This window comes from Gymnoscopelus braueri (genome assembly GCF_963280865.1).
Source record: "Gymnoscopelus braueri genome assembly, chromosome: 20".
In the NCBI taxonomy this organism is placed as follows: domain Eukaryota; kingdom Metazoa; phylum Chordata; class Actinopteri; order Myctophiformes; family Myctophidae; genus Gymnoscopelus; species Gymnoscopelus braueri.
The window spans coordinates 13665432-13693311 of record NC_137622.1 but is presented as its reverse complement, the minus strand read 5'-3'; the positions used below and the strand labels follow the sequence as shown (position 1 = coordinate 13693311).

General features: G+C 42.1%; 1 protein-coding gene across 1 annotated transcript; it reads right to left on the bottom strand.

Moving 5' to 3' along the window:
• Nucleotides 1-33: 33 nt before the first annotated feature.
• fbxo38 (F-box protein 38) lies at nt 34-27846 on the bottom strand. The gene is made up of 21 exons (XM_080415504.1): nt 27740-27846; nt 25220-25359; nt 24185-24339; nt 23302-23465; nt 22185-22350; nt 21554-21829; nt 20663-20756; nt 20061-20191; nt 19542-19712; nt 18771-18913; nt 17786-17978; nt 17112-17321; nt 15639-15815; nt 14516-15271; nt 11967-12067; nt 10250-10352; nt 9252-9418; nt 8800-8945; nt 5221-5324; nt 4717-4830; nt 34-3665 (listed from the first exon to the last, which is right to left on the bottom strand). The coding sequence occupies exons 2-21, from the start codon at nt 25351-25353 to the stop codon at nt 3487-3489; spliced, it is 3684 nt and encodes a 1227-aa protein (XP_080271630.1). The 5' UTR covers nt 25354-25359; nt 27740-27846; the 3' UTR covers nt 34-3486.
• Between the last annotated feature and the right edge of the window lie 34 nt (nt 27847-27880).

The window sequence follows — 27880 nt, the reverse complement described above, 5'->3', positions numbered from 1 at the left end:
GACGACGCACACACAGCCCAGCTCCTCTCAATGTCCCTTATCTCCTTTTATTTATTTTCTTCATCAAGTGAAATAGTTTTTGTTCTTTTCTTATAAACATATAAACCAAACCATGGAAGCTCATTATTGACATCCACAGAGTCTATACAGAGTGGTTTACACACACACACACACACACACCGCTGCTCAACTTAGGGTACGGGGACCACCACGGGTCCAACTGGACACTTTGCTGGTCTGTAACTCCGAGGGTGTACACAAATTGGACTGGGGGGATTTTACAACGTAAATTCGGGTCTCAGAGATAAATAAGTGCATCAAGTGGGGGTCTGTGGCCAAACTGGGGGGGGGGGGTCCTTGAAATTCTAAAGCTTGAGAATCATTGAACTAAACTATACTGGGACCCCAATCTCCACAGTAAAATAATCAGTGCCCGTTTAACTCTGAGTGTGTTTACCATTTGTACACTTTTGGACTTGCAGACCCACATGGGTCCATTTGGACCGCCGGTGGTCCCTGGACCCGACGTTGAGAACCAGTGTTTTATACACAGAGGCCAGGCCACGACAACGCAAGCAGCCATTCACTCCCACTCAGTCTGTTCAGCATGGAAATGGCAAACTCACCACCACGCCACATTCACTCTATTGTTTCTTCATACTTCAGACAGGATGTTCTCCATCCCACGTCAATGTTTTCAATATTTTAAAAGGTGCTCCAAGTGATATTTTTTGTTAAGATAAATGTTTCATAGCTTTATATTCTGATGGTAATCATTAAAATAGTGTTTTTTTCCCCAGTAACAGGAGTCTCCCCATCTCTCTAGGTCTTTAGTAAAAAGGTCTTCAGGTCAGGATATACATTTTATCGAACCAGGAGAGGGAACTCATACAGGATACAATATAAACAAGTGGAAGTGATAAAACAAATAAATGAGCAGACAAAATTACTAATTTGCCTGAAAAATGTCTTTGTGGGGTTCACTGTAATGATTGAATGAAATGTGTAACCAACCTAAAAAAAACGTTTCTGTTTATTAAAGCGCTGAAGAGACAGGGAGATCACAGTTACTGTTAACACACACTGTATAGCAATGATTACTATTGGAATAAAACAGCTTTAACTTTAACAATAAAAAAAAATTGCGTTAACCAGAAAATATCACTTACTGTACAGCACCTCTAATTTGGAGAAGGAGGAAAATAAAAGGACAGAATCTAAATAAATTTAACTCATAGCTATTGGTCAGGCTGCCAAACATGCCACGGGCATCATCAGGAGAGTTACAGTATGTAGGAAAAACTAAAAAAAAAGAGAAAGAGGAGGGGAGAGAAGTGCTCTAGTCTTACAATAGTTTGTGGATTCATTCACATGTACTGGCTACTAGTTAGACAACTCTATAGCTGTGGTTCTCAAAGTGGGGTCCCCCTGGAGCCCCGATTACGGACCCCTGAGAACCACTGCTCTATTGTGTTCTGCAGGGCCCAGTCCAGAAGTATTTGAGCTCTTGGGTCCGTTGTAATGCTTCGTTTTTTAGGCTAGCCATACAGTATGTACTGTATAGAGTCAATCCTCCGCTTTCTCTGGGAATTCCTGCGTTCCCTGACAATCGGCCTAACTACCTTTCAAAGTAGAGCTCACAGCAGAGTACCAGTAGCACACCACACGCGTTTATGCTACGTGTACAAATCCTTGTGGGTTCACAATTTAAACCCTATAGTTACGTAATTTAGCAAAAAAAAGATTTCACTCGAACGTTCGCATATACATGCCCGGGATGCTTGGGTTCGCGTGGTTAAAGGTTTATTCCTTCATGAAAGCAGGCTTCTGTGAAACCCTTTCATTGAAGCTAATTGGGTGTCAAAGGTAAAGATTATTTTGTATTCACTTGCCAGTAAAGGTAAAGGGAGAGGAATTAATTCAAAACTCTATCTATGCAGTCAACTTCTGCTTTCTTATGTGAATCGCTTGCTGAGGTAAACGCAATTGCAACAATATTACTTACACACACACACTCTCTCTCTCTCACACACACACACACACACACACACACACACACACACACACACAACACTGGCACAAGCTTCCAACCCCAGAGGGCAGAGAAAACAAATCTAAAAAACTAAACAAAAAACAAATACAACACAGAGATCACTTTTGGCTCTTTTTGACTACGAAGGGTGATGCCCCCCCCCCCCCCCAACCTTCCATGACCTGAAACATTGCAGAACCCGTGAAGTTCTGTGATGGTTTTCTGTTTACATTTCCATCATAACCACAACCACCCCTGAAGGGGGAGGTATGTCATAAAAAAAACTAAATAAAATCAAAACAAAAATAGCCTATCTAACAAATTTAAGTATAAGTTCCGAGCTCTGGGTGCCCAGAACTCAGGGTTAGTACCAACCTCCTCAGCAGGGCCCCAAATTAGGTTCTGAGAACCTTATCTGAAACCGAGCCATAGCGTTAAGGAAACAAATACAGCAACCGTGAAATATACGTTTCCACGACGCGGCGCGGTTAGTTCGCTTCATTCCTGTAGTCGAAAAGAGCCAATTGAGACAGAGCAGTCTAAGGGCACTTCTAACTGATAGCCGTTCGTGGTGTTGCGTGGCAGCAGAGGTAGACAGTGACAGCAAAAACATCAAACCTGGGACAGTTACATCTTTAAGACCACGCCAACAACACCAACAGTATGATCCCTGCTTCTTTTCAACAGATCTTAGCTTGGACACTCAGCTTCTGGTCTGAAACGACATGGAGCTACACGACACATTGAGTCTTGACATGTTGTTTAACTCTCATTAAAATCAAACAAGTAATTGGAAGCATTAGAAATGAACGGAAATTATGTCAGTCGAAAAAAAGAAAGAAAAAGACTCCTATATTATTCATGGTGGTTTGTTAACAATTGCTGGGTAACAGAAATAAGAGGGGGTGGTCACATTTTCCGAAATATTAACAAAACCAAACTTGGAATCAATCCGTTCTTCTGATTCAAGAAAGGCAATAAATTTAGCCAAATCCAAATGAATGCAATCAAACCAAAAAGAAGCTGACTTTGCCAGCCACCTAAACTTTACCCGAGGTTATCTCAGGCATTGCTCCTATGTAGTTCAAACCAGTTAGGCCTTGCTCTGCCATACGCCAGCCTGCAACGTCCCCTATCTCTGCATACACCAGCCTGCAACGTCATCTATCTCTGCATACGCCGGCCTGCAACGTCACCAAACATCTGGAGGGGGACTCCTTCCCCTCGCCAAGCTAAGGCAAAGGTTTTGGCCTATAGGGTACAGGAGTTCCCAGAGTTTGACACCAAAACCAAAACTCCTTGATTTGGATCCAACAGTAGACTTGCTTAGTCCTACAGTAGCTCCAGAAACACGGCATCTAAATTTCAGATGCGACGGTGTTTGTTTTCGGAGCCCCCGGAAGAAGCAAAGTGAGTTTTCTGGCGTTGGGCCTCCGTCAGAGGAGAGGTGGGTTCTAGATGTAGTCGTCCTCCACGGGTTCGCCAGGCGTGTCGCAGTGATGGACGAACAGCACCACCACTCTCTGGAAGACTCCCCTCCGGCTCTGCCTGCGCTCCGAGATCTCCTCCCCTATCGTCTCCATGCAGATGTCGGCAGACAGCTGGCCTTTACGCCGTGGCGCGTAGATGGTGGCTGCCACGGGACAAAAGACAAAACAGGGAGAGAAAGGCAGATGTGGTGAACATGAACTCCAAAGCCGAATTTTTCCGCAGCCCCTTAACTCTTTGAACGCCATCGACGCGTTTTCGAGTCAATTGCTACTTAATCCATCCACGCCGTCGACGCGTTAGACGTGTTGATAGCTTTTTCATTGTTTAATCAGCGACCGCGCTGTTCTATGTAACTTCCACCATCAGGTTCGCTTTTTACTCACTTCCTACTCACCCGGATGCAGAATTAATCGGGTTCCATTTCCGGTTTTCGGTTTTATCTTGAAAATTTTGATTTTTAGGCCAAAATAGGGCAAACACGTTTTTTTCACACGGTAGAAAAAACGAACGGAGAGCTCCGGTTACATTTTCTTTTCTCTGGACGACGAACGGTTATCGTCGTTGTGTATACCAACGATCTGAAACCCGATCATAAGCTAAGCTAAGATGGCCTGCGGAAGAGTGGCGGAAATACGATCACACCAGCGGATATGACGTTTTGGAAAGAAAAAACGTAACTCTTTGAGTGCTGGTCGATCTGTCGTGTTTGTTTATAAACACAGCCAGACAAACGATTTGAATGGATATAACAATTCTGTGACCGGTTGAAAAGGTTATAAAACACGAAAATCGCTGGCACTGGGTGAGTACATTATGAAAATACGTACTTAGTAAACTTGAACAGGGTTGGCTCTGAACGGAGCCCTGGAGTGGCCATAGACTGGTGGGCCAGTTTCATTATTTTTAGCGCTCAAAATACGTGACAGGTTCAACAAATGTTCAAAATGTTTACAGGACGTTATTGTTTCAGTGTACAATCAAAAAAATATTACTTACACTACCTTTAATATACATGCTATACTGGTGGAGAGGATGCAGTTCGACTTAACTGTAGTTTTTCAGTGACTTGTATACACCGTAAAATCCTCAGTGTTCATTTATCCATTTGTAACTGACAGTGTACGAATGGAACCATTCCATTCGTACAGCGTGGTGGGATAAGGGACATTTCATCCTTTGACAGGTCTACTCACTGCTCTCGTCATCTTCAAAGTCGTAGCGTGCGTAACCGTTCGGCTCGGCCGTCCGTAGCGTCCTCAACCAGGGGAAGTCTGTTATCATGCTATAAGGGGCGCCATCCACAACTCCTACACAGACACACACACACACACAGTACTCTGCATTGATAAAATGACTGACTTATTGAACACTACAATTTTTTGTGCTAAAATCCAGAAGTTTGATTCATGTATAAAATAAGGTTTAACCACATGAACACTAGCATCACTACTCTGGGCATGTCATAACATGCAAAAATAGGCTGACATTCAGTGAAAGTAGCAGGGCTTGTAGATCTGCTTGGTGTAGAGGAAAAAAAGGAGGGGACAAAGTACAGTATAGACCACCCCAGTCAACTAAGTATAAGGTTTGAAGGGGTATTTCACTTTATAACACTTCTGGGGTCATTCTAACGTCTACACAGGCTTTTGTGTGCACCCCAGACACCCCATAAAGTAGTAGTAGTGTGTGTATGTTACCCTCCAGCCTGTAAATGTCGCGTCCCCAGGGGTAGTTGGGATACTTCTTCACGTCTTCCTCTGTCCTCGTGGCCTCTGGGAAAAACTCGTACTTGATCAACTCCCTGAGGGACAAAGAGACAGGAAGAAAGAACGAAAGACAGAAGGAATGAAAGAAAATATAGCAGCAACAGCTTGAACTTCAATCATAACTATCGGGGGAGATCAAAACAGATGGTGAGATTTTTGGGTGGCGGTTCTCAAACATTTTCATGTCAAGGACCCCCAAATTGATACGTTATTTGGCCGTGGACCCCCATCTGAAAATATTTTGTTCCAGAGACCCCCCATAAAATAGCAGATCTACAAGCTCACAATGCGTCGCATCGCTCCAGTCATCAAACAAAAACAAATCTCATGACCATTAGGCCGTTTCCAGTCTGTTATTTGTGAAACAGCATGAAAGGAACAACTCCTAAACAATTAGCAAAATATGTAGAATTGATGCTTTAGGTATTATCATTCTAAACCTATGTTCTTGCTGTTCTACATACAGCCAACGATTTGACGAAATTGCAGATTGAGGCTTTAACCTTTGCTTTAATGAAACATCCGAGACTATAAGGGTTTTATGGAAGATGCTTCTGAACATGTATTTTATTGCTAGTTTAATCCAAATTCTAATACTCTTTTCATCTCAGACGCAGAACTTTAACACATTGATTGCCTAGATTGAATTAACTAGTTTTTACATTTTTGGGGGAAAATTCCACAAGGGGCGACCTAACACAGCTTTGGAATGCTCGATCGTCTCTCAGAGAAGAAAAATGTGGATGTGACGTCATTCCAAAAAACGTCACTTCCATCCGCCCCAATGATGGGATTTTCAGAAAAACGGCTGTAACTCAGTTTCTTTTTTTTCCATTGAAAACCACCCGTTTTCAGCGGACCAAAGCTCCAAAATGGCGGATCGCGGTTGGAAACTTGTCGTTCCCATGGATACACAGATCCTTCCGTCTACTCACAGGAAACTTTTTCTGTGTGTTTTTTTTACACAATGTCGGTTCCACGGCGTTTCAAATATCATCGGATTGAGGTAATTATACGCCGGCACGGGGATAGAAAACTATGTTTAATATCTTGGCAATCAATGTGTTAATCCATGTGAAGAACAGAAACATCTGGTTTATGGTGAAGACTAGACAATTATTTTCTGAGAGGATACGTGGAGTCAAGCACACCTCAAGGACTTCAAGACCCTCTTTCTATCTTGGCCCGGCTCCCTTCTGGCACAAACACATAGCGGGACTCTTAACCCATTTAGACCGGGAATGCATCTGTGTCATTTTAGATTTCTTTGGCTATTCAGAAATTTGAAAAATATTGAACATTTGTGCAAATCTTTGAATATATATATATGTTTTAAAGCGAACATATTTAACTCCGATCTGTGCTTCTGGGGGTCCCTGGAACAACGTATTTTGAGATGGGGGTCCGTGGCCAAGTACATATCATTTTGGGGGTCCTTGACATGGAAAAGATGGAGCACCACTGCTATAGCGACATACGTTTTTTTTTTCAAAAAACTGTTAGGATTTAGAACACATTTGTAGAATATATATTCAAAGATTTGCACACATTTTCACGATTTTTCTAAAACAGCAGATCTACAAGCTCATAGCGCGGCACCGAGTGCTGCGCTATGAGCTTCTTTATCTGCTACTTTTGAATAGCCAAAGAAATCTAAAGTGACACAGATGCGTTCCCTGATAGAATGGGTTAAGAGGGTCCCTGGTCATTTTAAAACTACAGTAAACCATCCGTAGAATCAAGCTCGTTCAGGAGGCAGCCGGCTAATAATAGCTACAGTTTCACCCTTTAAGAAGACAAGTGTTTATAGAAAGTAGACGGAATGCAGGAAGGACAGGTTCACACTGAACATCCAAAGACACAGATGGGAAGGAGGAGGGGGGTAGATGGGGGCAGAGCAAAGGATATTATAGTTTTGCCTTTTTCATTGGTTTGAAATTTTTCAATTTCAGTTTAGTTTGAATTATAATAGTGGGTTTGCTACTTAAGTTAAGTTTTCAATACGTTTAAAAAAAAAAAAGTTTAGTGTTTGTTTAGTATTTTATACATTTTTGTTTAGTTTTTTTTTATTGTAATATGGATGTAATATTCTAATATTGGATTTAAAATGAAGGAAAGATGTAAAAAACTAAAGCAAATGAAAATGTTAAGACATTTTCAAAATCGATTTTTTAATTAAAACATTTATTTTTATATAATCGATTAAAGGTAGGGTAAGTGATATTTTTTGGTTAAAACAAAAAGTATTTTTTTTAAAGGTTAAAATACTATATTCTGATAGTAATCATTGCTATAGAGTGTTTTTTCAGTAACAGATGTCTCCCTGTCTCTCCAGCTCTCTTAACACATTGGGTGCCAGCATTTTTTCATAACAACTTACGTTGGGTGCCAGCATTCTCCCCATTGACTGCGCTTTGCTGTTTAAAGCTCTAGACTCCACGAGGAGCAAATCCATGTAAAAAAAAACATCCATTCATGTTGCGCGATGACCCTGGCTACAGCCTGGAACGATAACATTTCACTCGCGAGTTACAATGGGGGGGGATCGCGCATCGCGCATGACCGGTTTTCCCCACCGGAAACAGATTCGGAGATATAGGTGTTTTAAAGAAGGAAATAGACAGGAAGTGGATGGGAGCCATGTTTTTGTTTTTCCGGTGATCTATCTGGCCTATCCTTCTCAAGATCACAATGGGTACTCCCAGAGCTGCTCTAGCCCCGCCCGTGTGGAGAAAAACGAAAAAAACCAAAAGACATATTTCACGGTCTGGACCGTGTTCGGCACCGGACCGCTACTCTGCGCAAACACGGTTCAGACCGTGTTTGGCACCCGATGTGTTAATAAACAGAAAATACATTTTTCGGTAGGTGTCAAAATCTCAGCCAATCAGGAGAAAGTACCCATTTTTAAGCTTAATTTGTATAGTTTTCAGTTCAAATTTTGCATGCTCATTTCTTAGTGTCATCACTTCCAATTTCACTTGTTTAATCTGTGTCCTGATTGAGTTCTCTGTCCTGGTTGGATAAAATTGGAAATGAAACTAAAAAAAAAAAAAAAAAACTACAAAATACATTTTCTGTTTTATAAAGAGCTGGAGAGACATGGAGACTCTTTATATGGACAGGACACCCTATAGTAACGAGTACTATCAGAACATAGACCCATTTTGCAATTATTTGAAACTTTGCAAATCACTTACACTACCTTTAACTGATTTCAATTCATTTCAAACCTTTATTTATTCTCGAAAGACATCGAGGTTGCCCTCATTCGCAGTGTCGTCGAGATACATCACAGTACAATTTCATTTTCATGTTCACATCAATATTCATATCAAAAACAAGAAAAAACAGAACCAGATAAAACAACTTTTCCCCATCGTGTGATACAACACACATTTAAAAGCAATTGCAGACCCTTGTGGGTAGGCCTGCAATCAAGGATTTAAATTGACCGTATGTTATGGGAGAACAGATTTTGCCCCCCGTCAGTACAGTATCATTACTCACTGGCTGATGTTGGCGATGGTGTCCATCCAGCTGCGAATGCGCACCTTGTTGCGAACGTTGGGTGGGTTGCTGAACTCGTGCACTATGGCGATGTGGTAGGGGTACGGGCCCTGAAACAACTGACGTTCCAGAGCCAGGGAATCAATCTGGAAAACAAACACACACACACACACACACACACAATATACAGGATAAAGTGAAATTGGAAGTGACGACACAAACAAATTAGCATACAAAATTTGAACCGGAACATTATAAAGTTTAGGCTGTTGCGACGCGAATAGATTTGGTGTAGTAGAGGGACAAAAATGAGGGGGCCTAGCATAGATTCCTGGGGGACACCAGTCAACAAAGCATATAGGGTTTAATGGTTAGAAAAACGGTTTTGTTGAGCCCTGGGGACGTACCCAGAGATATGACCAGAGGCATAGATGACATCACATACTACTGACCTGGTGCATGGGACGCATGTAGATGATGCGGTTTCTCTCCGGGGGCATGCGCAGAATCTGATCCAGGACCTGCTCCATGTCCAGCTTCTTGCACTGGGCGTAGTCGAAGCGGTTGACTATGGGAGCGTTCTCCACCCGCAGCTGTTTGAGCACTCGACACCTGGTGGCTTCACAGAGGGACGAGAGCAGTGCTGGGAAAGTTACTCAGGACGAGTAATAATCTACCAATTACTTATTACTCCTAAAAGTAGTAAACATTACTTATTACTTGGTATCAAGAGTTACATTACAAATGATTTTGTTGATAGCTTGTAGATCTGTCATTTCTTTGCGTGTGACAACCTCCTACTATGGAGTATAAATTATAGGATTAATGTACTTTATCTCGGTCAAAAACGTATCACGTTCATTGTAACTTAGTAACTCAAAGTTACTTGGATTAACAAGTGTACTATTATTACCATTTCAGCGATGGTAATACGTTTTAGTTAATGTGAAAAGTAATACAGTTACAGTAATATGTTACTTAGTAACTAGATACAGCCCAACACTGACAAACCTAATTTATATATACTCTCATTTTAATTATCATTCATTACTATATTAATTCTCAAATTTTATACCAGTCAAGGTCTGTTCATTTCGGCAAGCGGCAACATTGTGCGATGGAGTATAGATTATAAAGAGAGGATTTGATTATATTGAGCATTATGAAAATCACTTAAATATTAGCGTCCCTGATCTGGGGCGAACATCTGTCAAAAATATTAGTGTAGAGTTAAAACAGAAGGGGGCCTAGTACAGAGCCCCCGGGGGACTCTTTATAGGGATATACTATGTATAATTAAACAGGAAGTCAGCATGGTAAGGACAGAGGAATGAGGAGTGTTACTGAAACAAGCACAATCAAGTATAGTCAACATATATACAATATACGGCAAACTTTTGTACACATGAATGTACACCCACACAGACAGACATACACATGCAATACACACCATGAACAAACATCATCTTAGGGCAGTCCTTCAGGACAAGATCCGTGATTCCACAGTTGGTCAGCGTGATGCCCACAAGGTTCTTGCTCTTCAGAGATAAAACCTGCAGCAGACAATTTAGCTTTTGTTACTAATTATAACAACAATAACTATTACCATAATATATTGCTCAGATTAAATCATGTTAAATAGCTCTATATTCTGATAGTACTCATTGCTATAGAGTGTTTGTTCAGTAACACAGGAATCTCCATGTCTCTCCAGCTCTTTATTAAACAGAAAATGCATTTTAAGGTTGGAATACCAATTTTATCCAACCAGGATAGAGAACTCAGACTGGATACAGATTACACATTAGAAGTGATGACACTAAGAAATGAGCAGACAAAAATGGAACTGGAACAGTTGGAGCTGATAAATGGGTACTCTCTCCTGATATATTCTGATAGCTGGAGAGACATGGAGACTCCTGTTACTGAACTCCATTGAAATGATTACTATCACAAAATAGTGCTTTAACTTTTAGCAATTTATTTTTTGTTTTAACCAAAAAATATCACTTACCCTACCTTTAAAAAAACAAAAATGTTCATATTACATTTCCAACAATAATGTTAACACGCTTAGAGACATTAATCATTAGGCTGTCATATAGTGTATTCTATCAGGGCTATGGGTGTTTAAGACTAAGACACTTTGTCGTTGCTGCTGTGATGCCGACAACACCTGTAGCACTAGCCACGGTAAGAGTCAGCTTTGCAGCAGAGTATTATATAGTTTCGTCACATACTTCTTGGTAGGGATGGGTATTGGCAAGAACCTCACGATACGATACGTATCACGATACTTGGGTCACAATACGATTATATCACGATATATTGCGAATCGCGATATATTGCGATATATTGCGATATCATGATATATTGCGATACGATACATATTGCAATATATTGCGATACGATACATATATAATACACTACATATTGAGTAGCTGCAGATCAGTGATAGGTTCTTTGAACGTTTTTTCATAAAAACGGTATCTGCAAAAGCAAAAAAAATATCGCAATATGACGGCCTGGAGTATCGATACAGTATCGCAAAATACAATATCACGATATATTGCGAAATCGATATTATTGCCCATCCCTACTTCTTGGAATACTTTGTTTGTTTGGTATGTCCATGTTTTATTCTAAATTTGTAATGACTGGCTCGACTAAACAACTCTATTCAACATTTTTGAGAAGGGGGACACTAGACCGCATCACACAGGTTTATTTGGAATAGAAACCAGGTTTTCCACAGGTACTGTAGAAAGCCTGTGGTGATGTGAGGTTACCTTTCCCCGATCATCTTCAGTGACACGTTTTAATGTACTGTGTACTTCTTTCTCCTTGCTTACCCTCTTGTCACCTTTTTTCAATAGATGCTAGTTTATTATGCAGATATATCTTGGTCACTTGTTACTTAGATTGGTTTTCTCTTGACCTCAAATGTACGGAATGTTATTTAGATGTTTAGATGTAATTATTATTCTTTACCTGGTATCATGGTTTCTTTGAGGTACTACATTGTTTTCTCTGCACGCAATGTGACTATTTACCTTGATGTTTATCGACTACAGTTCATGCTTACTCTGCTTATTTCAATTTCACATGTGTAAGTCGCTCTAGATAAGAGCTTCTGCTAAATGCTTAAATTGTAAATTGTGTCGTACCTGTACATGGTCATCTTCAGTGACAGGATCGGATGTGCTGGTTGATTTGTCAGCAGTTCGCTTTTTTCTCTTTGTTACTTGAGGCTGTGTTCTTGACAGGTCTAAACAAAATACACAATACATTAAGCATTAAATCAAGTAGTAGGAATTTGAATGAATTCAATTATTTCAATATTACTAATAGATTGAATTTGATAATGGAACATACAGTATTGTAATGAATAATGAATCAGACCATATTGGGTGCGTTCTGATATACGCTCTGAGAATCTGTTCTGATTTCAGAGTGCTCTGGTTTTGACATCATAAGTGCTCTGATATCAGTTAATTTACTAACGGTCAGAGGAGATACTCATTAACTAATGTTGCCATTTTCATCTTTTGAAAATCATTCAATTCATCCCATGCATGTATAAACATGATTATAAGCAAACTGTCTAGCGCAGAGGTTCTCAAAGTGGGGTCCGGGGACCCCCAGGGGTCCTTGAGGGGGTTTCATGGGGTCCCCAGCTAAATTAGTTAATATGGTTATAGTGTCCGCCCTGAGTTTGGGAGGTCGGACCCGGGGTTCAATCCCCCAGCAGTGTCATACCAAAAACGATAAAACTGGGACCCAATGCCTCCCTGCTTGGCACTCAGCATCAAGGGTTGGACTGGAGGTCCGTCCCTGCGACATATAAGCATTATGTCCAGGGGGTGTTCTTGGACAGAAACAGGAGATAGACTCCTGCTCTATGGACCACATTGGTTCCTCGCAAGGTTACTTACATCAGCTATTTGAAAATAGCCAATCAATAAAAACTCACAACGTGTCATGATTCGTGATCTGCTATTGCTATTGCTTGTAGATCTGACTACATTTGAAACATTTTGAATATTTCTGAAACATTTTACACAAATATTGTATGAGGGTCCCCTGGCACAAAGTATTTTCAGATGGAGGTCCGTGGCCAAATACATGATATCAATTTGGGTGTCCTTGTTTAAGAACCACTGGTCTAGCCGCGTACCAAACACACTGGCAGAAGGGACAAACAGGCTTTTCAGTCCTTTAATGCAGTGGTTCTCAACCTGGGGGTCGCCAAATAATTTGGGGGGGTCACCAGATTTTTTTGAAAGGTTTATATATATATATATTTTTAACAAAATATTTTTTTATGTTATTATTAATTCATGTTCATGTTAATTTACTAAATTCAAGATAAAAATATTTCATTATTAACATTAGGAACCCTAACCCTAATAATTATCAAATAACCTATTATAATTAAATAACCTAACCCTAACCCTAACCCTAAAACTGAAATAAAGTAACCAAAAACCGGGAAAAAACATACCCAATCCGCCCAGCATGCGGGGGGTCGCGGAAATAATATCATTATTTTGGGGGTCACGGCCTGAAAAGGTTGAGAACCCCTGCTTTAATGCAACAGACAGTACGACAGGTGAAGTGCAGTATGTACAGAAACAAACCCTGACCTGTGCCACTAGACCAGTGGTTCCCAAACTTTTTCATGTCAAGGACCCCCCAAATTGATACAGTATGTATTTGGCCGCGGCCCCCCATCTGAAAAGGTTTTGTGCCGGAGACGTCCAGAAACAAAGACTTGGGTAAAAAATTTTCGCTTAAAAAAAATATAGCCTATATATATATATTCAAAGATTTGCACAAATGTTCAAGATTTTTATTTTTTAATACCTGCTTTGAGAATAAATGCACTAGACTGTAAACTGGGGGCATGATTTAAGGTTAAGATGAGAATGAAACACAAGTGCCCCCTAGTGACTATTTTGTGTCATCTGAGGCCAGGTTCAAAATAAGCCATTTGACGCATATTTTACTTCACTCCATTTGTATTAGGGATGTGACCGATTAGGGTTTTTGCAAATCAATTATTCTGAGGCATTAATAAAAAAAAATGTATATTTTTTTCTATCCAATTAACTGCCGCCATCATGTTCTGAATTTGCCCCAAAGTCCAAATATTTCAAAGCCATCATTTCAAACATGAAAGCCTTTATTTAAGGTAAACGTGTTTGTTTGACAATTCCTTGGCACGTCTGTTCATAGTTATACTAATAATTTGATGTTTACTTGTTTCTGTGTTGCTGAAACGTCGCAGCTCACTCAATGCTGAAATCCAGCATCCTCCAAGACTACATACTGTCGGGACTGCAAATGTTTTGCTATAAAACCACAATGTTTTAGTTACAGAGTTGTATCTGTCTTAATCCATTAAGACCGGGAACGCATCCGTGTCATTTTAAGATTTTAAGATTTCTTTGGCTATTCAAAAATAGCAGATATACAAGCACCGAGTGCCGCAACGAGTGCCGCACTATGAGCTTGTAGATCTGCAATTGTTTAGATCTTTGATCACCAACCTGCTCATCAGGAGCAGGTTCAGAGTCTTGCTCAACGACACTTCGTCACGCACATCCCTAATCTGCTTATCCTACGATAATAAATGCGCAAAATCTCTGTACGGTCGTCTATATCGTCTATATCCTTTCAAATGAGCAAAATCCTACCCGTTAATGCATCTTACCTGCCTCAGGAACCAACGGAATAGACGACATCTTACTGCAGGACCGAGTCCAAGGTCGTCTGGGGATAAAACCGTCCACACCACTGCCGCCCGACTGCTGTGCACCTGAACCAGCCATAGACTGAGATCCAGGAGGGCACGGCTGCGTGCGCGCCTGGCCAGCTGAAGCTGCTCCTCCCCTGGGTACACCACCGGCTCCAGACGTCCCTCTGGATCCCGCAGTGTCAGCAGCAGCAGCGTCAGCCCCGACTCTAGACGGAGTCTCTCTCCCGGCCCCGATCTCCCCCCCGGCCCCCGTTCCCACCCCGGCTCCTCCGGTCCTAGCTCCAGACGGGCCACCCTCTGTGCAGCCGCCGTTTGATCCGTTTCCAGCGGCTGCTCTGTGGGCAACCCTCGCTACAACCCTACGCCTAAAACGCACGTCCTCCTCAGCCCTCTCTGCACCGGCCCCGGCGCTTGGCTGCCGTGCGCAAGCCTCCCCGGTTCTGCCGGCAGCAGCGGCGGCGACCGTCCCTGGTCTGTACGTGGGCCCGGCTCCCTGCCTGCCCCCGGCCGCCGCAGAGCCTTTATTACCGTTCTCCGTAGCGGCCTTCATATCGGCTTTGATCTGTTCGCTGGTAACCTGACAGCTCTTTTCACAGCTGCTCTCGGCGGTGTCTCGAGGCTCTGGTGTCTTTCCCGCCGGCACAACCGGCGTTGGCGTTGGCGTTACCGCGGGGGCGCCACCGCGCCGCCGCAGGGGTGTCTTCCCTTTCCCTGAAAATACAGAAACAGCATTGTGGGAAAATAACATGGCGATACATGTTTTCCAGGCATTGACAAACTATAACGATAACTATCTCGTTCACCTTGTTATAAATGTGGTGTAGACTCTGCCATCCACTTGAGTTAAGACGATTTAAAAAACTATATCATTATAGTTACAGTGCTTGGTTATAGTGCCCTTAATATGGTGACGGTCTGTCTCCTTGAACAAATGGAGAACAGTGATCTTTATCTATCTTTATACATGATACTTCACAAGGGATGTAAAAGTTTATCCAACTACTGTAATCAATGTTGTCCATTTCCCCTTTAAATTAACACTCATTGTACAGTGTATGTTTGTGAGGATCAGACTTACGGCTGTGTGTGTTGGCCGTGTCTTGCTGCTGAGGACATGCTGCGGTGGGACTTGGCCTTCCAGCCTGGCCCGCTGTCTCCTCCTCGCTGTCAGAGTCTGAGATGACCGGACAGGGAGGTTTGGTGACCTGCGCTGCGCCCGCGCTCACTCCGCTCTGACGCTTGAACCCACTGGGACCTGGACCGTGGCACAGAGATATCACTGTTATTCACATTTTAAACTGTTAAATTCAGCCCAGCAATCTGCAATCCGTCAACGTTGCAAAGGTTTCCTATGCTGCACTTTGGCTACAGCTTGCTATTGCAAGACCATTGTAAATGAAAATTGTAATCTGTAAAGGGGCTGACACACTGAGTGAAAGCATCAGACGCGTACCATCATCAAACTGTTGTTTGTAACGCTGGTAGTCACACTACGCTAAGTGGACCCATCAAAACGCAGTTCTATTTTGGAGCGTCGACGCTCACCACTGACCAGCACACGTGAACGTGCGTATTTTGGTACATTCAGGTCGGTGCAATACAGTTAGAAATCTGTAATATATGTAATGATTCACGGATGAGACAATGCTATAGTGGACTGTTTATTTTCTGACTGCTTGGGACATTACAGACAGCAGGTACGGCGGCTCAATGCAAACGCGAAGCAACAGTACAGTACATAACACAGCCAAATATAGAGACAATCTATTTTATGTTGTATTGAAAATAGCCAGTCTATAAGCTCCCAACGCGTCGCTTCGTGATGCGTTTTGAGGGTGTAGATTTTGTGCGACACCATTGAACGATGAAGTACAAAACAGAGCTTAAGTGGTTAATCTGACAAATCAAAAAAATAAATAATTGCATCGATTGTTGATCATTTATAATAATACAAAAAAATACAAAAAAATAACACTTCTCGATTATTAAATTAACACATTCCATGCCAGAGTTTAATCTCATAATGTACTCACCAGTGCCAGCGTTTTATTGTTGTTTTTTTCATGTCGCCACAGACCTCGCTAAATAAGTTAAAAGTGCGCGTTCATTTGGTTCTAAACACACAGCGGATCTGTGAGAAACGGCCAGCGAAAGCAGTTTCCAAATCCGAGCCGCCATCTTGAAGATACAGCGGATCAACGCTAAACAGTGATCAGCGAGGAGAAAAACAACAACCGAGAAAATCGAGTTTTAAACAGGATCCCAGACAGGAAGCGGATACGATCGAAAAAACCGGAACCCGAATAATTCGGTTTCCGGTCCTCAAACCGGAAACGGAAATGGATCAAAAAAATTCTGAAAGTGTACCTGGGGAAATTCCCAGTGCACCTGGGAATCGGCGGTTCGCGTAGATCTACGCGATTGGCACGCTGCGGCTTTAAATAGGTTCGCGTAGATCTACGCGATTGGCATTCAATGTGTTAATCGGATAATTAATCGATAGAATAATTGCTAGAATAATGATGGATAATTGCAGCCCTAATAAAACTACCTGCCCGCTCCTCGTCAGGAGCACGTGGGAGTTGACTGGGCTGACTTGGTCCAGCTTGCGCCACCTCCTCCAGCACCTCCTCTTTCACCTCCTCCTGTCCTGCTCTGTCCACCTCCATCTGAGGCTCAACCTCCATGTTCTCCTCCAATATCACCTCCTCCTCCTCTTCCTCCTCCTCCTCGTCCTCCACTCCGTTCAGCTCTACTGCCTCTGGGGAAGGAAAATGTGACTTTCATTAACCACTCTATACCCTATATACTGAACCACCCCTGAAGGGGGAAGTACCTATGTCATAACATTTTTATAAAATAAAGTGAAAATAGCAGATCTACTATCTACAAACTACATTTACAAGCCCACGACGCGTGTGAGCTTGTACATCTGCTATTTCCGCTCTTTTAGATACTTTTGAAACTGTAAGTTCTGAGTTTTGGGTTCCAGAACTCAGGGTTAATAGCACCTCCTGAGCAGCGCCCAAATGAGGTTCTGAGAACCGTATCTGAAAACAAGCGTATGGGGTTCTAGAGTTCTCTGCTGGAAATGCTGCCCCAGCGACCCGATTCCAGGTAATTGGTTGAAGATGGATGGATGGACCCACTCGCAGACAGAGACTGTGTGTGTGTGTGTGTGTGTGTGTGTGTGTGTGTGTGTGTGTGTGTGTGTGTGTAACTTGCCATCCTGCTGCTGTTGTTGTCTTTGGTTGTTGTTGATGTTGTTGTTGTTGTTGTTGACAGGCGCTGGAGGTGCGGGCAGGTTGGCATCGTTGTTATTGTTGTTCTCGTTGTCGTTGTTGGAGTTCTGGTTGCTGACCAGGGCTGAGGACACACCAATGCCCGTCCCAGCACTGAGGCCCACCCGGGCACAGCCCTGGCGCGTCAAGAAAAGAGCACATACTTTGATTTAGGGCTAAGAGTTTCATTATTGATGTGTCAAAATCAACAATAAAATATGGCTGTCAAGATGCGAACGGTGACGCAAAACGTCGCTGAAGTTGGGAGATTTCAACTTCAGCGAATAGGACAAAGAGGTGAAATTAACTCTTTCATTAATTTGTTCATTCACTCACTCATCAATCATTCATTGCATCATTCGTGCCGCCTGATTTCAAGACTGATTTTATATGTAATCGTGTCGCACCCAAAAATATTTCCGTCTCTAAACTCATTCAGTGCCTGACTTATTTCTGGCAGTTTGGCTCTGAGTGCCAGAGCCAAAAATACATTGTAAAAAAAAAAAGTGCTTAGGAAGCGAGATACAGCCTTTTTCAGTAAGATGTTAAACAAGACGTGAATGGAGCAGCAAATCTTCAAATCATGATATCTTGGGTTCTGAACAATGTTTAAAAAAAAAAAAAATCATGACGTCAGCGACGTCATTGGCACCCTGGGCTTATTATTAAAAACGTGACGTCGGTGACGTCAATGGCACTGAATGAGTTAAGGTAGTGTAAGGGTTTACTAAAGAGCTGGAGAGACCCCCGTTATTGAACCAACACTCTATAGCAATGATTACTATGTGAATATAGAGCTATTTAACACTTATTTGAACAACAAAACAAACAAAAAATCAGTTAGTGCACTTTTAACTTTGAAAATGTCAATGGATGCGAGATCGCCAATGAATTAGGTTAGGTGTGTAAGAAACATGTGATGTCGGTACCTTGGGTGGTTCTCTGAACATCTGGTCCAGACAGATGAACTCCAGGCTGGGCAGTGACTCAATGAACTGGGAGAAGGAGTCCAGTTTTATGGCATGACAACGTACCAGCGTCAGGTCCACCAGGCGCGACCACCGCGACTGATCTGAAAACACAAAACAGCACAATGCTCATTGCACAATGCTTGGAAATGCACAGATAAAACGCAACACATGACCAGGGGAAACAGTTAATCTAACTAATTAATCGATTCAAACGATTTTCAAAAATAGAGAAAATAGCGGATCTACAAGCTCACAACAAGTCACAAAGCTCACGTGTAGCGATGCAATGTGTTGTGAGCTTGAAGAATTCTTTTTTTTGCGTCGATTTTCGCTACATTTTGTGGGACAAGCTCGAGTGGTTAATCAAGTGATTAATTAGACTAACCAATTTAATCAATTAAATAAATGTTCCAGAGACACAGAACACTGCTCAACTTCATGCCGCTATTGAAACTTTAACCATGCAACACAAATTAATACAGAGGTAATGTTGAAAATCTTAACCACTTGAACCCTATATACTTTATTGACCGCGGTCCTCCAGCGGTCTGTACTTTTTTCTTCTACACCAAATACAGCCAATATAAGCTCGTTTGTAGCTCTGCCATTATAACAGAAAGTTTGCCTATTTTCGCTGAATATTCACCCATTATTTCGTATGTTTAGTGTTAGGCATAGCAATATATACTGTAAAATATTGAACCATATTTGCATGTGTGTTCCGTCTACCTGTGATCCAGTGGTGAGGGTTGTGCAAATGAGGGCAGTTGTAGATAAGAAGGTATTTTATGTTGGTGAACACCTCATTGACCGCCTTCATGCCGATGTCGGTGATAATGCCCGGATTCTCGATGACGTCAGCCAGGCCGTAGCGGACCAGCTCCGAGTGGCTCATCTTACCTACACACACACACACAAAGACACGGCAGCGGCGCGCCGTATGGTCAGTGGGTGAGTTGTAGGTGGATTTCAGGCCAGGTGTCACTGTTTAAATCAGCCTTCCCCCATCCCACAATACCGGTGAGATTATATGAAGAAAAATAACTTTGGCTTATGTTAAAAGGTTACACAGTACGACTTTAAATGTAGGTCCTTGCTTCGATTCCAGCTTGGGGCCTGTGTTGAATCATGGGACATCGTGTCAATCCTTCTCACTATCCTGTCAATTCGCCACTTGCCCTAACCCAAACAAAGTATAAAATGCCACAAATATAACTTAATGTAAAATGATGAATGTATATAACTAACATTGCAGGAGGAACTCGTCCACGTATCCCAGGTGCAGAGTCTCAAACTGAGGAAACTCAAGTTCAGCCATCTTGAGAGCTGAAAAGACTCCATCTTTGGTCAGAGAAGGTTGGATGCGCACCTCATGGAGCCTATAGCACAAAGACACTGTTAATTACATCCAACAAAGAACTAATTGACGTAAGAGCAAAATGACCTTGAATGAATATGTAAGTGATATTTCATGGTTAAAACAAACAGTTTCTTGTTAAAAAGTTAAAGCTCTATATTAAGATAGTAATCATTGCTATATAGAGAGTTTGTTCAGCAACAGGGGTCTACCCGTCTCTCAAAACATTTGAGAGACGGGTAGAGAACCCATTTATCACTTGCAAATGTGTCTGCTCATTTCTTTATGTCATCACTTCCAGTTTCAGTATCCTGTGAGTTCTCTCTCCTGATGAAAATTGGTATCCCTGAGCTAAAAATGCATTTTCTGTTAACAAAAGAGCTAGGAAGACTCCAGTTACTGAAGAAGAACTCTATAGCAATGATTACTATCAGAATACCGAGCCATTTAACACTGATGTTTTTTTAAGTGTTATGTCCAGTAAATTGCCTACCTGCGTGCAGCAGTAATGATGAGGTAGCCCAGGTCCACTTCTAAAGCATTCTTGCACGCTCCAAACACAATGGTGTGAAGGTTACGGAAGCCCCCTGAAAAATACACACACACACACACACACACACACACAAACGCCCGCAATTAATAAGAATCAATTAACACTCACACTAAGACAGGCTGCATGCTAGTGACAACACATAGCACACAAACCTTTCTGAGCCTCGAATACTAAACCTTTTCTTTTTTTAAATAAGGTCTATTGCTCCATCCCTCCAGCAGCACCTTACCCTCCATTCTGAATGGAAGCAGAACTCAACATGAAACAGCCATGGTGCACTTTGATGCAATACCATGACAGGTTTTTACGGCACTAGTTCTCAGCGTTGGATCCGGGGAGTTGAATAAGCACTGAGTGTTTTACAAAGTAGATTGAGGTTCCAGTATAAGTTTAGCTCAGTGATTCGCAACCTTTTTAATTTCAAGGACCCCAAGTTTGATATGCGTTCCAGTGGTTCTCAACCTTTTCAGGCAGAGACCAAATAATCATATTTGAACTTGGGACCCCCCACCCTGACAAGCACTTGGTACTGTAGGAATTGAGGCATTACATTTAGTTTGACTCGGTTCCACAGATAAATATTGTGAAAATAGCTGATCTACAAGCAAGGCGTTGTGAGCTTGTAGATAAGCTATTTTCAAATGTTTTGCCTGTTTTTATAGTATAGTTTGTTGATTACTTTAGATGCAGTAATGGTCTTTTTTCTTTTCAGGTATTAGGTATTAAAGTCCTTAAATTGTCATTTTACTGTCATCTGGGGACCCCCCCCCCAAATCCTTTGGGGACCGCCATAGGGGTCCAGACCCACAAGTTGACCCCATTTGAACACACCTGATCTCCAACTGTCTTCCACTACATGTTGAATGAGTCCTCCCAGGAATGGGACTCTAACCAGCTCCAGTTGTTCCAGGTTACGAGCCGATGCCAGGCCTGTTACCAAGGGAACGTATTTGAGGGAGTTGGTTGGTCCGGCGCAGTTGCGCATCACAAACGTCCTGAGGCTTACACAAAGGAAGTCCTTGAAAGGCTGTGGCTTGGTGAGACGAACCCACTTCAGATAAAGGTGACGCAGCATGGACACGCACGGGATCTCTGGAACGTTCACACCTAGCAAACACACCAAAAAACGCAAATGGTTAATTTAAGTAACTACAAAACACAAGACACACTTCAAGTGTCATGAAGTGGGCTCAGCTATTTACACTATTTTTGTGAAAATGTTTTAAAGAATTAATTAAACTTATTTATTATTAATTATTAAAATGTCAGTCATTCCACAGTATATTTAAGTTATTTGTCAAATATGACCTGTGCAACTTTTGTTTGCAAAGCCTTAAGCCAAACAGAAATGTCATTTTTTTAATACTGTATGTTCAATGCTAAAAACAAATGAAATTATTTGTGAGACAATGAATTGTCAAGTGAAATGTCATGACTGTGAGTGACAGCCCTAGGTACTCACCCACTAGATGCAGGGTCTGGATCTTAGCGGTGATGGGAATGGTCAGCTTGTTCTCAGCAGGGATGGGGAAGGCGCCGTTTCGGTTGCGGAACTTCCCCAGGATGTGAACCTGAGGCATGTAGTTCCATATGGCCTCTACCAGCTCCAGATGGGACGTTTCCACACCCTAAATATTAACAGAGGCTTTCGCTTATTAGTGCACTGGTTCTCAAAGTGAGGTCCGGGGACCCCCAGGGGTCCTTGAGAGGGGGTTCCGGGGTAGCCTGGTAAACCCTCCCTCCGGAAATCTCATTTCTATTTGATTCCAGGAGTGAGTCTGGCCTGATAGCCCATTGTGGGGGTTTCTAGTGGAATTACCAACTAACCGAGCCTATCAGCGTCGTCGCACATCGTTCTGTGATTGACAGCGACAGTTGGCCAATCAGGTGGCGAGTTTGAGTGAGCCCAAAACACGAACGGCAGCCATCTTTTTCTTCTCCGCTATTTTTTTACTTCAAAAAGCTCTCTAACTTCTATTTTGAGGCACAGAATTTACTTATAAGATATCGTTTGGATAGAATTTAGTTGTTTAACTTCATATATGTGGTCAATTAATCATGACAAAGCCTATTTAAATTTTTTTTTTAGAGAACCGGTAGGGGCGGGCAGTGACAACCATGTATCCGAATTTTGGGCATGGCCGACTCAAAAGTCCCGTTGCGTCACATTAGACTGGTGAACTGCTGATTGGCTGAAGGGGAAAAATGATCATTGGCTGAAGGGGTTGTCAGTCAACGGTATTACTCCCGCCCAACTCCAGCCCACAGCCAATATTGCAGAATGGGCTATCAGGCCAGACTCACTCCTGGAATCAAATAGAAATGAGATTTCCGGAGGGAGGGTTTACCAGGCTAGTTCCGGGGGGGTCTCCAACAAAATGAGCCAATATAGCATCAACATCAGTTTACCACTTTAACCTTATAATACTTAGGCTATTTGAAAATAGCCGATCTACATGCTCACAACCAGTCGTGATTAGACACGTTGTGAGCTTGAAAAAATCTTGGAAAATTTGGGAATATTTTTGATACATTTAACAACATAAATGTCGCACACACACGCACACACACACACACACCAGGAGATTGGGACAGGCTTGCAGCGCCTCCAGTACTCCAGGTATACTGAAAGCCTCGTAGCCTCGGACTCGTCTTCGCTCCAGGTATCGAGGGTGAAGGCCGTACAGCTGCTCCAGGTCTGGCATCTTCTTCAACAGCAACAGAAAGCTGCTGTCTGTGAAACCTGCACCAGACCACAGAAACATTAACCCCTTCAACCCCAGCATCCCTTTTATGGAGGGGAACATTAGCCGAAAATAGCAGATCTACAAGGCAAGCTCACAACGCCTCGCGCTGTTTGAAAATGCACATCAACATCAACACTACACAATGAAGCTATCTATGAAATCTATGAAGGGGGGGGGGGGGTGAGGTTCCCTGCTTCATCTCGCTCTCAGCTAGGGGTCCTGGGCCTGAAAAATGTTGAAGACCCCTGCTATAGAGTGTTTGAGTGAGTGTTTGTAAGGAGCAAGTACCCAGCTGCAATTTTATAGTCTTAAAGTTACAGTTTCAATTTAGTCTGCTATGTTGTGCACTGGCTGCCGGCTCCCAGTTACATTTTAGATATGCTGGTCCTGTATGAGTTTGTGTGCAGCCCTAGATCCACCTTGGTTGGTTCCCAAAACTCGCCTTGTCACCTTCGGTAATCGGGCGTTCGCGGCCCGGGCTCCTAGGCTCTAAAATGCCCCGTCTGAGTATCTAGGGCTAGCTAAGTCAGCGTCATCTTTTATATCAAAGGCCTTCTCTTAGAACTCTTCGAATCATTTGTTTTTTTATAACTTTTTTACCTTTTGTTTTAATTGACTCTTATTGTCGTGTTTTTACCTTACTGCACTCATTTTATTTTGCCATTGTAAAGTACTTTGTAACAATGTTTTTGAAGCAATTAATAAATGTTATTACAGTGCTTAGAGTAGTCCTTGCCTGAAGGCATGTACTCCCACCACCGGCTGGCACACAGATCCACTACTTTGACGACTCGGAGGTAGAGAGTAACGGCCTCGTGCAGCTTTCTGGACAGACACTCCATACACATGATGTCCTTCATGGGCAGGTATCTGTACACCACAACAACATACACAAATACATAAATAACCAAATTAATGCCTGTTAGAGAGCAGCAATTCCCAAACCTGTGGGCTGGGGCCCACTGGTGGGCTGTGAGGATATTGCAAGTGGGCCCCCAAAATAATTGACAAGACACTAAGATTTGAGCCCATTAACTCATTCACTGCCACTGACGTAAAAAACGTAATTTGTCCCGTTTACCAATCCTGCCACTGACGTAAAAAACGTTTTTTTTTTTTTTTTATTTTTTTTAGTTTTTTTTTCAAATTTGACCCAAAGACCAAGGAGATATGATTGTTTAAAGATCTACACTCCCATCCACTTCCTTGTTAACTTAAAACTTAAAAATTCTGTATCTCGGCTCCTGAGTACTTTTTTTTTTAAATGAAAAATCTCTGGCAGTGGGCAAACGCGGCCAGCAATAATTGTGGCAGTGAATGAGTTAAGACCGGGAAAGCATCCGCGTCATTTTAAATTTGAGCTAAAAAAATATCATTCTTTTATACTTTGGCTATTCATAAATAGCGGATACACAAGATCATAACACGGCACGAAGTGACACGATACGAGCTTGTAGATCTGCTATTTCTTTAAAACTAAAATCTTAGCTTCTGGGGGTCCCTGGAGGAAAATATATTGAGATGGGGTCGGCGGCAAAATACACATCATTTTGGGGGTCCGTGACATGAAAAAGTTTGAGAACCACTGACATAGAAACATAGGTTTTTCAGAACACTGTTTTAGAAGACATTTATAGAATCGGCCTCAGGTCTTAATGGGTTAATATATAACAAATGAACCATTTGAGAACCACTGGATTTCGGCCATCCCTCTTTGGACAGGAAAGTAGAGCTTAAGAACACAGGCTACCTGAAGACGTGACAGAGGACCTCATGTGACAGCTCATTGATGTAGTCTTTGGGCTGGTCGTGTCTGGGGACGGGCGCCCCGCCACCGCTCAGCCCTACGGGCTGAATCTTCGTCGACTTCCTCCTCGGACCCATGACTTTCTGCGCAGGGAAACAGCAGAGGAGGAAAAGGTTGTGTTTTCACTTGAGTTTGTACATAGTCACTGAGTAAAGAGACAGTAAAAAAGCCACAAAGCCTAACTTGGCACCGGGAAGAACTTGGGTTAACATTTTCATCCACTGATCAACATAGCCTGATTCGAGGGTTTTTTCAGACGCCGAGTGACACAGCGTCTGCGTTCTCGCTTGGATCCGCGAGGTCGCACTCCGGTCCTTGTGTGAATAGACGCGCAGATAAAAGCTCAACACATTTCAACTCTTGTCACGGACGGGCGTGTGCGCTGTGCATGAGCGCGACAGTTTCAGTGCGCCTGCTGTCAGATTGACTACCTTCCTACCTGCCCACTCACCTCTCATTGAAAATGAGTTACAAAGCACGTCAATCATTCCCCAGGCAGGGAAAAGCCCATCACAGAGCAGAAATATTGCCATGTTATAATTCATTCCACAACACAGTGGCATTTCCATTGACATTTTTAAATATATACAGTAATTGAAAACTTCAAGCAAATTGTCAGTTAAGAGGATATTTATCTGAATTTTGCCACAACACATCATAATCCTCACCTATACTAGCCACAACGTTAGCCAACAGTTAATCAAACAAATCAATGAAATCAATTATAAAACCTAATCAATAATTTTATAGAATAATTGATGAATAATCAATCCTTATTTTTGGCATGTCATAATAAGCAAAATCTTTCTAAAATAGCCTTTGTAAAAGGTCAAAATGTGTCACACTGCAACACGCCGTGAGCTTGTAGATCTGCTAGTCACAAGCCATTATTTATAAGCCACGGACCATCATTTGATGAGATTTAGCCTCTCAGACCCAGGATAACAAAATATTTTGTTATCGTTGGATAGGATTTTTCCATGTTGTATTGATGTGGTACCATAGAAGAGATAACAGGCAAACGTTGATCAAAATAACAATCCTTCTACATTCTCCAATTGTGTAGACTGCAGATGTTTAACAATAATTTTACTCTTGAGAGTGTTAAAATGAAATCAAATGGACCCGTTTTATTTCACACTCTCAAGAGTTAAAGATCTGTAAGGGTCCATTTGGTTACCAACTCTCCATCATTCAGCTGGGGACCACTTGGGACCTCCTCAAGGACCACTGGTTGAGAACCAATGGCATACACTATAAAAAAACGAGGGTTGCACCTGGGGTCAAACCATAAATAACCCTATCATGTCCTCCTCATGACACTGTACAAAACTACGTGACAACAAGCCAACAGAGATGGCAGCAATAGAGATGACAATATTTCAGTACACAAAGCAATAGAGATGACAATATTTCAGTACACAAAGCAATAGAGATGACAATATTTCAGTACACAAAGCAATAGAGATGACAATATTTCAGTACACAAAGTAATACAGATGACAATATTTCAGTACACAAAGCAATAGAGATGACAATATTTCAGTAAACAAAGTAATACAGATGACAATATTTCGGTACACAAAGCAATAGAGATGACAATATTTGAAACCAACAGAAACAACAACCCTTATGAAGTAAACAAACGTAGCTTTATGTGCTAGTAGTAGTTCAGGCACACAAACATTGTTTACCAAGTTCAAACGGTACAAAGTAAAGGCACCTTTATACTTTAACATGAAGAAACTTTAGTTTTCATATCATGTTCTCACCTGGTAAAAAAACAGACAAATGTTTGTTTTTATTTATAACAAAGCTAAGTAACGTCAGACACACAGCTAGCAGCAGTAGCTTGTTAGCATAGTAGCAGCTAACAGCATAGGGTACTTTTCTGCCCCGAGATGTATAAATCAAGACATTCTTCAATGTGTTCCCAGTTTCCACCGTGATGCACTTCGTGTAACCTGGTTTAAAACTGCTTCAATTATAGTTCTGACACCAGAGAGCACACAGGCAGTGGTGGTCAAAGTACTCACATGGTTTACTCAAGTTAAAGTATCAATACTGCAATGTGGAAAACACTCTGCTACAAGTAAAAGTCCGGAATTCAATATTTACTTGAGTAAAAGTACAAAAGTGTTGGTATCAAAATTAAAGTACCAAAAGCAGAAAGTACTTAGATGTACTTAGTTACTCTCCACCACTGCACACGGGCCCTACTTCAGTGAATGTTGCATTTGAACAGAAGTTCAAGTTTTTAAGAGTTCAGTTCAACCCCCAAAGACCACGCTCGTCGTGCCTGACGATTGCATACGAGGCAAAAGCATCTACCCCATGTTTATGTACTACACACAGATCCTCTCCTCTCTCCGTTCTACAAACCAAAGCCAACCAGTTTAATGGCAGGCAGGCCAACAGACCCTCTTATAGTCAGTGAAAACAGCTCAGTCCCGTGTCGCTCACCTGTCTCCGGCGTCTGCATGCAGCGTCAAAGCATTGATCCACAGATAAACTTTGTGTACAGTCGGTTAGCTCGACGCTAACGGTGCTAGCATGGATGGACTGGCTGTTGTTGATGATGATGATGCTGCTCACAACAAGACT

What these genes read in the sequence shown, in the direction of transcription:
- fbxo38 (XM_080415504.1), bottom strand. Translation starts at nt 25,353, where the DNA reads ATGGGTCCGAGGAGGAAGTCGACGAAGATTCAGCCCGTAGGGCTGAGC. An exon ending in GGAAGACAGTTGGAGATCAG is followed by an intron (nt 20,757 to 21,553) that starts GTGTGTTCAAAT and finishes TGTATTTTTCAG; the next exon opens with GGGGCTTCCGTAACCTTCAC. An exon ending in ACCATCGCCAACATCAGCCA is followed by an intron (nt 5,325 to 8,799) that starts GTGAGTAATGAT and finishes TTTGTCCCTCAG; the next exon opens with GGAGTTGATCAAGTACGAGT.